Below are 15,683 nucleotides of genomic sequence, written 5' to 3' on the forward strand. Positions count from 1 at the left end.
GTCCGACATCTCTTCCCAACTAGTAGCAAATTTCTTGTCTTATTATTTTGTGCAGTTTTTTTTTTTTTTTAGCAGACGGTCACTGCTGTTGTGTGTTCATGACTATAGCACCGTGTCATATGTAGAAGACAGCAGTTTATAATACTCTTCTTCATCGCCTTGCTCCTACAGTCTTTCCATTCCAACTTCTGTGATGTTCCTTCAACCTTGGAGTCGGTTCAAAACTTTGTTTGCACCTTTATTTTCAGCGTTAGATACTCATTATTGTGCGTAAATTACCTTACCTTGTTCAATTCTGTTGTTCCTGCATATAAAATGTCATATCATAGAAAAGGTATTTAGTACTTCTTTATTGAATAAGTTAGTAATATAGAATAGTTGTTCCTCCTTCTTAAATAATTTTTATTTATAAATATAATATAATTTCATCATTTCCTCCTTCTTCTCCCATGAAGCTCTCCAATATACTATATCTTGCTCTTCTTCAAATTCATTGATTATACTTATTGTTATATATGTGTATGTGTTCCTAATTACATGAGTATGGGTTCCCAAATCACTCCAGAATATTGTTATTATTCTTGATTGCCCTGCAATAATGAAAGGCATGTGTGTTTGCTGAAGGCACTATGTTCTTCAGACTCAGGGCTTACAGGCTCTGAGCTGAAAGTGATTTGATGGCTCTTCCTTGAGTATTATCTTCCATGGATCAGAGAGTGTCATGCAAGTTCCCAAAGGAGAGAAGTCCTACTCAGTTACAATGACTATTACCCACATCAATGACCAGCACAGCAAGATAAGACGGGTACAGCAGTGAGTGGCACACATACCTTGGCAGATACTAACAACTCTCTCTAACTTGATGTAAGACCCTCTCAACAAGAGACAAACTATGACTGGGAATGGAAGCCTAGCTAAATAACCAGTGATCGTGAAATCACTGACCTTGGGGAAGAACTTATATTAGTTACTTTACTAAATAAACTAGATTAATTCCTAAATACATTACAGAAATATGTCCATGCACCCATAAAGATATACATTTTATACAAATTTTATTTGCAGTCTAGATACTAGCATATTAGACATTAGAAAGAAAATATAATTTCAAAAGTATTTATTTTTCAATCTATTGAACCAAACACAACGAACAAAAAATCAATTAAATGATCTGTAATGATGATGTCCTCTTACATTTCCAAATTATTTACTCATAGATCAGGACCTAGATGAGTCTTCATCAGAGAAGTTTCACTCTATAGCTGAGGGCAGAGGATACAGAGACCCACACCCACATACAAACATTAGGCAGAGCCCAGCTTAGCGGTGTCTACATCAGAGAATTACCTGGAATCTTAGTCAACCCCATAGAAGAGGAAGAGAAAGATTCTGGTAGTCAGAGGGTCTAGGACACTGGAATTGTATGGCCTCAGGATTCAACTAGGCAGGCAGATGGAACTCACGGACACTTAAGCAGCAACCAAGGGAGCCTGCACAGGGTTTTCACTAGGTCCTCTGTGGATATGCTACGGTTGTTGGCTTGGTGTTTTGGGAGGACTCTTAAAAGTGTGAAGGGGGTATCTGACTGTTTTACATGCTCTTGGGGCCCCTTCCCTCCTTCTGGGTTCCATCTCCCAGCCTTGAAGAGAGGATTTGTGGCTGATTTTATCACATCATGTTGTTGTCTTTTCTTGGGGGAGAGTACAGGGCTGGGGCAGGATGAGGTGATGTGGACCTGGGAGAGAGTGAAGGGAGGGGAAGCTGCAGATGGCTGTAGTGTATGAGAGAAAACTAAATTTAAAATGTAAAAGCAGTTATTTTATGAAAAGAATATTGAAAATAGTATTTCCATATAGGGATATCAATATTACACACACATAAAGAAGTATTTTTAGGCACAGTAAGAAAAAGAAGAGTTAAAGTTCTGAGCTCTATGAAATGTGGGGCTGGTTATTATAAAAGTGGTAAACGAAATCATAGTTTTATAGAAACTACTTGGAACAATGCTGTTAAGTGTAAAAACTTCCACACTCATAGTGATATTCAGTAGAAAGTCATAGCAGGGGGTCTTCGAATATAGCTTCTGCTCATTTAGCTAAGAAGTAAATCATTTTTAAACTTTTGCACTGCTTCATTTTATAATTGACTGAAACTGTGATTTTTTTCATGATTAATGTAAATACCACATTGGGGTATAATATACTGTCCCACATTGGGGCAGTATAATAAATACACATAGATATAAAACATTTTTAAACCATTTAGATAAAGGCTAGAACTGTAAAGTCATTGAATATCTGTATTTAACATTGTGCTAGATGCCTCATCATCAAATACAAGTTTCAAAAACATGGAGCAAGTGTCTGTATTGCTATTGGACAATCATAGACATTAAGGCCCAACATGTTTTATAAATATTTACATTATCCATAACAGCCTACTTTTCATATAAAATATTTAAATTAACAAAAATTGTTTATTTGTCAACATTAGAACATATTCTAAAGATAAAATACAAAACCCTACATTGGTGATATTATAATGTTGCTCAGTCCTGGCTTTAACTGTCACAGGCAGACCAGTGATATCAAAATTTCTTGCAGTAATAGTGTCTCCATTGGAGATATTTTCTTGCAATTTAGGTAGAGACCTTAGAGCACAATTAAAACACAAACCTCAAGAGATCAGATGTGGCAACTAGCAAGCTCCTTTATGAGGTGATTTTAAGAGTTTGGAGAGGTTCACATATAAAACTCTGCATAGCACAGATTGCTGTAGATAACACTTTGTTGTGCTGCCTTTTGAGAAATATGCTGCCAATGAATAATTTTAAAAATGAATCAACACAGGCTTGAAGGAAATTATGGAGTTTGAATTTGCAGGAAGACATAAAATACTTGTTTTAATTTCCCTTTTGTTTCTAGTTTATCACGGATAGACAAACAAACATCACACCAAGAACTATCATATTATCAAAGGCACTAACAGTTATCAATATCTATCTGTCTATCTATCTATCTATCTATCTATCTATCTATCTATCTATCTATGGGCTTACAATAGAGGAAAATAACTCTGTGCTAAATAACACCATCAACAGCAAAACTGCTAATCATGGATCCAAAGCACTGTGTCAGTGAGATATGGAACTCAGATCTTAAAAGGAGGTAAAGTATACGTGTACATATGTATATGTATATATACTGATGGTGGCAGAGAGAGACATAGACTTTCTATGCAAGTCTATTTACGCATCATAATCTATGGCAGGTATGTCTGTGGATCTGGCTAAATAATTATTTCTATGGTTTTCATACTAGATTACTTTTTCTTTTTACAAATATGCGTGTTCCAGTAGGTTCTTAGGAAAATTATATTAATTACAGGCAAGTGAATATGCTGTCATTGAACATATTTATATTCAGTAAATAAATACATAGGAACACTTGTGTGCATGAGGCACATTAAGTGATTATGTAAGCAAAATAGGATTCAAATCGCTTTTGTATGATGTGCGAAATATAAAAATAAATTTACTTTTACTGTGCTTGCTACTTTCACTTTTTCTTATGTATTCATTAGTGCATTAAAAAAGTAACTCCTCCCATTTTCATGAGATCACCTTATAACTCTTTGGTTTAAATATATGTTTTCAGCCTTTTCGTCATTGCTTTGAACTACTGAATGAGGAGCTTACTTCCTGATGTCATGCGTGCTTAAATTGGATATAGTCATGTTCTGTACATTCACGGGTAAAAGAATTGGAACTATATTATATACTAAATCTGCAGCAAGTCTTACATCATCAATGGAAAAAATGGACAATTGATTGAAAATAGAGAAACATGAAGAATTCTTTATGTAAATAAAATTTGAGCTGGATGTTCAAAGTTTTCTAACATAAAAACTAACCAAAATGTACTGAGTCTGAGACAATATTAAATATTTTCATCTTGTCCACAACTTACAAGTTCGATGTTACAAATTTGAGATTACAATATGATATTATAATTTACTATATGACTTTTAGTTTCTTTTAAATTTTTTTCTAGAGGCTTTATGTTTCCTAAGACTACAATATAGTTTATTCCATTAAATAAAGTAGTAGATTTAAAATGTTTCCCCAAAGATAAAGTTGAGTAGAAGATAGTGAAACTCACATAAGTGTGTTGTAACTCTTACAGACATGATGTCTTAAAGCATTAAACATTTCATTTAACCATTTGGAAATCCATTGCCACCTGTCGCAGTTGGAGATGTGGCCCAGAAGTCAAGGGCATTGGCTGCTCCTTCAGCATACTGGAGTTTGGTGAATACCACCCACACCAGACAGCTCTTCACAGTAGGTAATTTCATCTCCCAGGTTTTCAAATGCGTTTTCTGGCCTCTACAGAGACCCATATTCAGATACACACACATACACTCACAAATAAAAAATTAAATTAAGTGAAAATATTAATAACCACATTGTCTTTCAACATATATTAACCATTCATTTTTCTGTCAAGGCTGGAAGCCAAACAGACACTGATTGTTGTGACTTTTTTCTAGATTGTTTCTTTACCTTTTATCACTGTTTATTCACGATTAAGATAATGATTGAGTTATGAAAAATGGCAGAGAATAATTTCACAGAAGTGACACTCTTCATACTCAGTGGATTTTCAGATCACCCAGAATTACATGTCAGTCTGTTCTTAATATTCCTTTTCATCTATCTATCCACTGTGTTGGGAAACTTTGGGCTAATTATATTAATCAGAATTGACTCTCAGCTTCACACACCTATGTACTTTTTCCTAAGCAATTTAGCATTCATTGACATATTTTATTCCTCCTCTGTAACACCCAAGGCACTAGCTAATTTCCAGTCCACACAGAAATCAATATCCTTTGTAGGCTGTTTCGTTCAAATGTACTTCTTTGTTGGTTTGGTGTGCAGTGAGTGTTTCCTTCTGGGATCCATGGCTTATGACCGCTACATAGCAATCTGCAATCCTTTGCTATATTCTGTTATTATGTCCCAGAAGGTGTGCACCTGGCTGGGAGTAATACCATACGTGATTGGATTCACAAATTCTCTGATATCCATCTGTGTGATAAGCAGTTTGACCTTCTGTGATTCCCATATCAATCATTTCTTTTGTGACACCACTGCTCTTTTAGCCCTGTCCTGCGTAGATGCCTTCAGTACAGAACTGGTCATCTTTGTTCTAGCTGGGTTCACACTTCTCAGTTCTCTCCTGATCATCACTGTCACTTACCTGACTATCATCTCAGCAATCCTGAAGATCCAGTCAGCAGCTGGCAGGTGGAAGGCTTTTTCTACCTGTGCCTCTCACCTCACAGGAGTCACTGTCTTCTATGGATCCTTGATCTTCACCTATTTGCAACCTGGTAACACGTCATCCCTCACAGAAGCCCAGGTAGCATCTGTGTTTTACACCATTGTCATTCCCATGTTGAACCCACTGATCTACAGCTTGAGGAACAAGGACGTAAAACATGCTCTTCTGAGAGTCATACACAGAAAAATTTTTCTGTGACAAACCATGCCAATTACAACTTAAATAGACATGAGTAATTTCACATAGGTACCCCAATGGTTAGGAAATACTAGAGTAATTTCAAAATTTATATAGCAAATATCTGTTGAAAACATAGCATTTTAGAATTTGAGGTATGAGTTTTTATTTTACTTATTTATCTATGGGGTATACTGAATCCATTAGGAGGTCATTTCAGTTCATAAATTACTGTTGTAATAAAAATATATAAAGCAACTAAAGTACATGTGCATACATTGTTATAAACACATCTTAGCACTAATGCGTAAGTATTTTAATTTTTATAGATTTTTTTATATGTGAACATTTTTCCTATATGGTATATGAACAACATCACAATTGCACCTAGTGAACCTAGAGGTCAGAAGAGGACATCCATGCACTGATGTTACAGATGGCTGTTGGCTTCCTTTTGGGTGCTGGGAACAAACCTGGGTCTTTCAGAGGCAGAAAATTGAGCCATTTCACCATCACAATTTTTCCCCTTTCACCTGTAACACATGATTTGTGTCCTAGCTTCACAAACTTATACTCAGTTCACTTGCAACGTTTTTACCATGTTTACAGTCTAGAGTGATAAACATTCAGTAAAATTCTACATATATTCACTTTTTATATTTATTTGGTATTAGAAAAGTCATGATTATAGAGTTCTATAACATTGTGTACGTCAAAATTGCATTTTTATACTATTCTTGAAATATTTTATTGATACATTAAGATTGGCATAACTATATATAAATATATTAATTATTTTATTGCTTTTTCTTTGTGAATGTTTAATATGACAAATGAGTTCCTAAGAATTATATATTTTGTTTACGACCTTACCTAATTACAATCAGCTAATTTGGAGTTGTCACATCGTTTCATTTTAAATTAGCATCTTACAAGGATAATCAATCTTCACTCTTACAAAAGTAGATTCTGGCATTCACATGTGTATTCATACATTATTCCACAAATAATTTCAAGCAATGTTAATTAATATTAATAAAATTTTATGTCTAATTAACCAGCTTCCTGTGATTGATACATCACCTGTCTGTACCTAGAAGTGAAAGCAATAGTGCTTTTATTCCTTTTTATGAGAATAACATGTTTTATTTGCAAAATTATATTTACATATCCACATGTGCTATTCTAATATATTTACCTTATTTTGGCGTTTTATTCCCATATGTCTTTTTTTTCTTCGTTTACCTCCATACCCAGTAGTGGTGAACACTCACAAGTGTGTCGGTTTCTATTTTTCTATTTTTTTGCTTCACCACTTCAGCTCTCTTAGTTTTTTCCATAGTAGATGATTAAGGCCACAATTGTTATACTGTGTGCTGCAACAGGAGGATGACAGAAAAGTGGGAGAAAAGACTCAATGCAAAGTGGGTTTAATCAACTGTAAAATAATGCCACTTTTGCACTCAGTGTGCGAGATGATGGATATATTGTAATAATGTTCCTCTTAGTTAAAGGCATTCTTGGGGTTTACATTCATTTTCACCATTCTTAAAGTATATTTTATATAAAATACAAGGTAATAGCTTTTAAATTTACTTTAATTCAAGAAAATATTTCAGGCATTGCAAAGGAAACAAATGTGTCAATGAAAAGGAAAAAGTGAGTAAAAAATCCTTCTCCTTATATATATTTGGGTTAACCTTGTACTTTACATTTCTACCCAACAACTTAACCATATTTAGTATTTTTAAATGTAATTTGAAACCATATTGAAATGGTAAAATTATAAGGCTATTCTAGGTACCTTAGTTGATTGCTCCCTAACATAAAATAATGTCTCACTAGATACTCTGTACTACTCAAAAACATATTGTATTTATTAATTCCTTTTTAAAAATTTAAATGTAACTAAGGATATAATATTGATTGTATTAAGTAAAATTAGGCAAATATATAAATGTGTGCTCAAGTGTTATGAAACCACAAAGAGAAGATAATTAAGAAAAATTAAAATTATGTTAGCAAAATGTCAAGAATAAGTTTGAATATTTATTTACTTTTTAAAAACCTGTCTTACTTTAATTTTTTTATTAATATGTCTACTCATATGAGGAAAAACTACTTTCAAAATACAATAAAGAAATTATTTTTTTAATCTTAATGATATCAAGCTAAAAATTACTATTTCTCTGACCATTTAATTTTTCCCTTGGAAATGACTGGGTACAATCACTATGCATTAAAACACTCTATAAGTAGGTAAATTTAAAAGGAAATAGATTTTTAAAATATGAAGTATCAAAAAAGAAGACCCAGTAGAGGTATGGTTCATGGTAGAGATTCTCAGAGAGCAAGGCATTGCTCATTTACCCTTGAACTTTTGACCTTGAAAATGTGCCAAGCACACTCTCCTGGAAATTGTTCCCTAGGGACAGTTTCATGTGGCATGATCTTCAGTGTTGGTTATATGAGGCATCCTGCCTCATCAGGATGAGAGGCAACGTACTATACTACTTTGAGGAGTTTTAGGTGTTTGACATACTTTGGAGACAGAATTTCTTATTAAATTTTTCATTTAACTTAGACTCAAAGAAAGCAAACGTTATGCTATAGCAATGTACAAGGAATGTAAAAGCTTTCATACTTTATACACTAGAAAAATTTAGTGTTAAAATATTTATAGGCTATAGTCCTAGAAGAAGTGTCCTCATAACCCTTACCTCACAGTAAGTATCTTCAAGTTATTTTTTGATGGTTTTAGACCATTTCGTTTGGATCTTAACATGACCAGTATTTGCAGGAACACATATGAAGTATTGAAAACGTCAGGGTCTACATTCAATGTAAATCTACTGAAGTATGTTTGCATTAGGCTTAGATCGGTCAAGTATTATTGTATCTATAATATAAATATACCACATAACATCACTTAAAATTGAAATAATGTGTTAAATGATTTTGAGATTAAAAAGCAATTAACAATATGTAGTAAATGTTTCCAATTATTGTTGATTAATCATATAAGCTTACTTTGATTTATTTATAATGGTGTAAATTCTGGAATCAAGAATCTGGGATGAATCACAGTGCTTTAATTGTTCTTTCTGCAAACAGCTTTCCTTAGCTTCCCATAGCTCCTTTCATTTTTTAAAATTAAATATGTAAGCAACTGCATCCCTACATGCTTGCAGTCATACATATTCATATATATTAAAGGTGTTCAGGGAGGAAAACAGTATGACCAAAAATACTTTCTTCGTCTAATCTTGAGCTATGTCTTATTTGCATTCCAAAATGCTTAATTCCAACTATTAGCTTTAGGTCCATACAAGTACGTAATAAGATTTTACTTATGGCTAAGTGGTTAACAGTAATGGCTGTTCTTCTAGATCATCTGTATTCAGTGCTGAGCACCCAGCTTGCAGCTCACAACTGACTATAATTACAGTTCCTGGAGATCTGACTCTCATTTCTGTTTTACACACACACTTCAAACACATGGTACACAAACATATGTAAGCAAGCAAAACCATCATAAACCTAAAGCAACAACAACAAAGGCTTTAATTCATTTGCCACATTGACAAAGAAAAATGTGGCTTATGATAAATGTTTACAGACTCATACAGTCCTTTTGGAATAGATTTTCTTTTGAAACATCACCTTTCTCAGCTTTATAATGTGAAAAATAAACTTTCTTCTCATAGTCATGAAAAAGAAATGAATAATAATAGTAGCAATAACAATAAATAACAGGTTATATGAATTATAAACTCACTGGGTTTATTCCAACTTTAAATTCTAATTTTTATTGAAAGAGACTAGAATAGGAATGAAAAAGTGAAATGTCATCTTTTATAATATGCCTGAAATGAATATTAAATATTGGAGTTTTCTATCAAATGTTATAAAATATAATTTGTGCTTTTGGTAAGGAATAAAAATCTTTTTACCTTCCTCATTTTGTAAGGTGTAAGACTATAATGCAAATATTCCACGCTAATCTCAGTATGTACACTGTGAACCCTTTGTGTACACAAAGAACCCACTACATTCTAGAAATTTTAAGTAGTCAATCTTTCCTTGTTTTTCTTCATTTTCTTGGAATGATTTCTTTTAAAGCTAGGGAGTCTTGAAAGACTCTGAGGCTAGACCCATGGCAACGAGGAAAAGAGAAGTTATCACTTACCTTAGAACAAGTGCACATTATGCCTTAGGGTGTTTTGTGTTTCCAAGCACAGCATTTTGATTAAGAGTAAAGGTCTACTGTGTTCAGAAACTTCATTTGCAATAAACTCTCTTTCTTTGTAACCCTGGATGTTTTCCTAACACTGCAACAATATCTGACAATTTATCCTTTATTATTTTATAAATTATTAAAATTTGACAATACAAATCTAAATATAATATATAGACATTTGGCATTCTTGATCCAAATACAATTATTACTAAAACCCCTTTTGATTTCTTATTAGTTTGAGGCTATTCACTATGAACACCTGGAATCATACAAATAAACCAGACTTCTTCCTCCTGGGACTGACAGATTCCGAGGAGATCCAGCTGGTCCTCTCTGTGCTGTTCCTCCTAATATACCTGGTCACTGTGCTGGGGAACATGGGCATGATGCTCATCATCCGTCTAGATGTTCAGCTTCAAAGTCCAATGTACTTCTTCCTCACCCACTTGTCATTACTTGACCTCAGCTACTCAACGGTCATCACACCTAAAACATTAGAAAACCTTCTGACATCCACCAAGAACATTTCCTTCCTGGGCTGCTTCATGCAGCTGTACTTTTTTGTCCTGTTTGGTGGAGCTGAATGTTTTCTTCTCTCTTCTATGGCCTATGACCGCTACGTAGCTATATGCAACCCTCTACACTACCCAGTTGTTATGTCCACAAGACGATGCCATGCCCTCCTCACTGGCTCTTACATGATGGGAGCCATAGACTCCTCTGTCAATATGCTTTGTCTAAGCAGGATAAATTTATGCAGCTCTCATGTAATCAATCACTTTTTCTGTGACACACCTGCAATTTTAGCACTGTCCTGCAGTGACACATATGTCATTGAAATGATAATAATTATAGTCTCTGGCTCAACTCTAATGGTATCCCTTCTCACCATATCAATGTCTTATGCATCCATTCTATTTACCATCTTGAAAATCAATTCTACTTCCGGAAAGCAAAAGGCCTTCTCCACCTGTGCCTCTCATGTCCTTGCAGTTACTATATTTTATAGCACTATGATCTTCACCTATTTAAAACCAAAGAAGTCCTACTCTTTGGGAAAGGACCAAGTGGCTTCTGTTTTCTACACCATTGTGATCCCCATGCTAAACCCACTCATTTATAGTCTCAGAAACAAAGAAGTGAAAAGTGCTATCAGTAGAGCTATAAAGAAAAGGGAGGGTTCCAAGCAGTTAAGATAGTGGTGGTGCTCAGAACGTCTCTCTTTCTACTTTTTCAGCTAGCTCTTTCCTTGGCCTCCATCAAAAACCTATTGTATGCTTTATATAAGTTTGTGTGGAGCTTTTCTTTGCATAGTACATCTTAATCTCAGATATTACTAAGAAATCATTTTATAAATATATATTAATATGAAATATTAATATATATTAAAACTATGATCTAAATATGTTTGTTATAAAAACAACTGTTTGGAAAATTAGAAACTTTTTTTCATTATTAAAAGTATATTGTGTGATAGTCTATCCGGTAACTTTAGGAAATTATGAAGCATTAACTCTTATGTAATGAAAACAAGAATATTTAGTTTTTAATCTCCAGACAGAATCCACAGAATGGTTGGTTTTTAGTGATCATGATTTTTGGACTCTAGATTCAATATGCTATAGCTTTTGGTTATTAGAATACAACAGTTTAAGGCTATTTCCTCTGGGGCAAGAGGTTCAGCAGTTAGGAAGACATACTGACATTGTACAGGACCCAAAATCAGTTTCCATCACCCATATCAGGTGACTTATGGCCTAACTTCCTGTAACTCCAGCTCCATGGGGCCAATGCCCTCTCATGGGCTCCTGATCTCACGTGTGTTAAGCTACACAGTGACAGACAGACAGACACACACACACACACACATACACAAAACCATGGGCAGACTTATACAAAGTAATGCCTTCATATAACACAACTCCAGTAAGTGTTCTGAGGAATCATTTTAAAAAATGTGTTTTCCTGTCACCTATTAAAAAGCCATGGCGAACTGCCCTGCTCTACTCTCATTCTTCTGTTTATTTTAGATTTTCAGTTTTATTCAAATGTGATTATTGATGGAAATGCTTGACTCAACTGGTTTACTAGAGGAAAAATATGATGCAAAGCAAAACAAAACAACAAAAAGTGCAAGTGAATGTATTTTATGAATCTGAGAAATGTTGACCTGAAAGAGTGCTGTAAAATTATTTCAGCTTATTATTTGTATAAACAGACTAAAAATATAATTTAAATTTTCTCTGTCATTGAATGATGAAGTTAAATGTTTTCTACAGTAATAGTAAAATAATTTAAATCTTTGAAATATTTTGTACACTTCTACTTCATAATCTACTTTGATTCTTTGTTTTATATAATGATATATGTAAACACCATGAATACATTTGTTTCCTTAATAACTGTTGTCTAGAATTTATTATTTGGTGTTTATTTACTTTGTAATACTATGAATAAATTTGTTTCCTTGATAACTGTTGTCTAGAATTTATCTGGTGTTTATTTACTTTGTCAATATTTAAAAAGAGTAAAAACTTTAACACATATTTAACACAGTCTTCATTAGTACTTTGACTCTTAGCACTAAGAAGTTATATGTGTACGTATCGACATTTCAGTCATCCATGACCACACATGTTTTACACCAGGCTGGGTTTGTTGGGACCTGTCTGTAAGGTCCAAAGGTGTCTCCCCAAATGGCAGTGCTAGTGAATTTATCCTAGACAGAATTACTCCAGATTTCTACTATTTAGCAAAATCATACTGTTAAGTTCTACATTTTATTTTCTCTCACAGACTCATTAAAAGTTTTTTATAATTAAACATTTTTCATTTTTACATGTACATTTATATTATTATACATATATACAATAAACTACCTATAGCAAGAAGAAATCAGGAATTACATAAATGTTACATTCTTAGTGGTTTGCTTATTTGTATTTGATATCCTTGAAGAAAACATCTTTCCTATCTTGGTGCATCTAAAATTCTGAATGTAAAACATTATCTATCATACTTCCTCATTATCAACTTAAGACATCTATCTAGACCTAAAAACATCTTAACCCCTAAACAACTAAGCTTAATTGCAAAACTAAACTATCTGGTCTTCAACCCCATGAGAGACTTTAGAAGGAATAAAATTGATTACCTCAGTATACCAGGAGTGCAGCTTAGTGGAATAAGATGACAGAGACAGTTTGCTACCTGAATCGTCACACAAAACTCTCTATAATGTTGGAGCATGTTCTTCAGCCTTCTGGCCCAATACATATGACAGACGATTTGTGAGGCAGGAACTATTGAGGACTTACTTACCCTGTCTTGGCAGAAGCCACTGGACTCATTAAAACTTTTATCACATAAATAGTAAAAGGGAAAAACTTTCAAAGTATTTCATGGTAGAAAATGACATTGACTCTAGTCCTTTCAAATGCTAACCCATTACTCTTTCCCATGAACACTGCCCATGTATTGGTATGAATATTTTTTTTTGTTTTGTTTTGTTTATCAACATAGACTTCTCTGTGTAGCCTTGGCTGTCCTGGAACTCTTGCTGTAGACCACGTTGTCTCCAGACTCATAAAGCGCCTTCTGCCTCTGAAGAGCAGGGATTGATTAAATGTTCCAACATCACTGCCTAGCTGTTATGAATATTTCTATTTTTTCTCAATTTTGATTTTTTTCCTTGAAGACTACTGCAATTTTGTGATATATATTTTCATTTGCTCATTTTTAATAAGGTTCTTTTTCCCAATTATAGTTAGAATTGTATTTCCCAGCCTCATTCTTCTACTTAATTTTTATTCTATGGAATTTATTACTGTCTCAAATTCTCTACATCTTGTCAATATGTTGACAGTGTTTCTCTATGACCACTAGATTTATACTAATAATTAATATTCTTGGAGACGAACAGTTATGAGTGGTGAACACGGAGCATAAAGAAAACTGAAAGAAAAATCCTGGTCATTGAGTTGGGAGTTGATCAGTTTCCAGACTTTGTAGATTTTCTATTGTTTCTGTTGTTCAGTTCCAGTTTTAATCCATGGTGGCAGATAAGATGCAATGAAATGTCAACCTTCCTGTATCTGTTGAGGCTTGCTTTGTGACTGAATATACAGTCAATTTTGGAGAAGGTGCCCAGAGGTACTACTGAGAAGAAGGCATACTTTTGTGTTTGGGTGAAATGTTGTATGGATATCTGCTGGGTCCATTTCGTTCATGATATCCATTAGTTTAATTATTTCTGTTTAGTCTCTGTTTCAATGACCTGTCCATTCAGGAGAGTGAGGTGTTGAAGTCTTCCACTATTTTTTAATCAATTAAAAGTTTAATTCTGAACCATTTTTATAGTGCATTTCTTGAAACATTGTTTCACAGCAGGTTCCAACAACTTTGGAATAATATATATATATATATTGCAATTTCAAACATCAACAAATAAAATAGCCAATTAATAAAGTAAGGCAGAGAGCTAAAGAAAATTCTCAATAGAGGAATATTGAACAGTCTAGAAGCACATAAAAACATCCTCAGTGTCCTTGGTCATTAGTGAAATGGAAATAAAAATGACTTTGAGATTCCATCTTACACCTATTAAAATAGCTAACATTTAAAACTCAAGTAACAGCACAGGTTAACTAGGATGTGGAGAAAGAGGAACACTCCTCCATTGCTTGTGGGAGTGGAAACTTGTGCATCCACCTTAGAAATCAATCTGGCAGTTTCTCAGACATTTGTGAATAGCTCTACCTCCAAACCCAGGTATATAAATCCTGGGTTTATAACCAAAAGATACTCCACCACTCAACAAGAACACTTGCTCAACTGCATTCATAGCAGCTTTACTCTTAATGCCAGAATCTGGAAACAACATATATGTCCCTCAACCAATAATGAATAAAGAAACCTTAGTACATTTACACAGTGGAAACCACTCAACTATTAAACAACAAGGAAATCATGAAATTTACAGTTAAATTGGTAACTCTAGAAAAGATCCTGAGTCAGGTATCCCGGATTTAAAAAGACTCACATGATATGTACTTACTTATAAAGTGGATTTTAGCCACATAACAGTACATTCAACAATGCACAGACCCAAAAAAGACAAGCAACAAGGAGGACCCAAGAGGGATGCTTAGATATCACTCAGAAATGGAGATAGAATAGACAGATACAGTGGTAGAAGAGAGGGAGCAAGGATGGAAAGAGAGTACAGAAAGAAATGAGGGTGGTGGTAAGACCTGTGGAGAACAGGGAGACGGGAAGACAGAAGGCCTGTAGATAAAGGAGAAACTGTTGTTAGGGACATCTCTGTAACAAGCTGAGAACATAAGTCAGGATAGGATCTTTGGAGGACATGAGAGGGATGCTGACAGAGAATCCTAGTAGCACGGCCATAGAGATTAAAGATGCTGAGACTCACAGCCAAACATTGGGTCATATATAGGGAGTCCTGTGGAAAAGCAGGGAGACAGAGAAAAGGGCTTGGAGGTGACCTGAGCTTCACAAGAAGCCCAATTAGTCAATTAATCAGGGACCAGAGGAGCCTGCTGAGACTGAAGCACCAAATAAAGACTTGCATGGACTAGACCTAGGCCATCTACAAAGATGTAGCCAATGGGCAGCTCAGGCTTCATGTGGGTCCTCTAGTAAGGATAGTGGTGGCATGGAATCTCTTTCCAGCATTTTGATTACTTCCCTCTGGTGACATGCCACAGGGGAAGAGGACATATTAAATCCTGATGACATGATGAGCTGGATGGATGGGAAGGTAGGCTCCCTTTTTCTGAGAAATAGGAGAGGGGGGAGAGGGAAAGGCAGGGACTGCAATGTGAAGAAGGTTGGGCCTATGACCGGGATATAAAGGGAATAAATAGATAAATAAATAAATAGATAAATAAATAAAT

General features: G+C 34.4%; 2 protein-coding genes across 2 annotated transcripts; both read left to right on the forward strand.

Annotated features, from left to right (window-relative positions):
* Positions 1-4,613: 4,613 nt before the first annotated feature.
* Positions 4,614-5,546, forward strand: LOC127207711 (olfactory receptor 8I2). The gene has a single exon (XM_051167132.1). The coding sequence runs from the start codon at positions 4,614-4,616 to the stop codon at positions 5,544-5,546; it is 933 nt and encodes a 310-aa protein (XP_051023089.1).
* A 4,470-nt stretch (positions 5,547-10,016) lies between these two features.
* On the forward strand, positions 10,017-10,964 carry LOC127207526 (olfactory receptor 8H1-like). The gene has a single exon (XM_051166962.1). The coding sequence runs from the start codon at positions 10,017-10,019 to the stop codon at positions 10,962-10,964; it is 948 nt and encodes a 315-aa protein (XP_051022919.1).
* Positions 10,965-15,683: the final 4,719 nt, after the last annotated feature.

The sequence above is a fragment of the Acomys russatus genome, chromosome 24 (assembly GCF_903995435.1).
Source record: "Acomys russatus chromosome 24, mAcoRus1.1, whole genome shotgun sequence".
Taxonomy (NCBI): Eukaryota; Metazoa; Chordata; class Mammalia; order Rodentia; family Muridae; genus Acomys; species Acomys russatus.

Excerpts from the sequence above, each read along its gene's own strand:
- LOC127207711 (XM_051167132.1), top strand. The coding sequence starts at position 4,614 with ATGGCAGAGAATAATTTCACAGAAGTGACACTCTTCATACTCAGTGGA.
- LOC127207526 (XM_051166962.1), top strand. The coding sequence starts at position 10,017 with ATGAACACCTGGAATCATACAAATAAACCAGACTTCTTCCTCCTGGGA.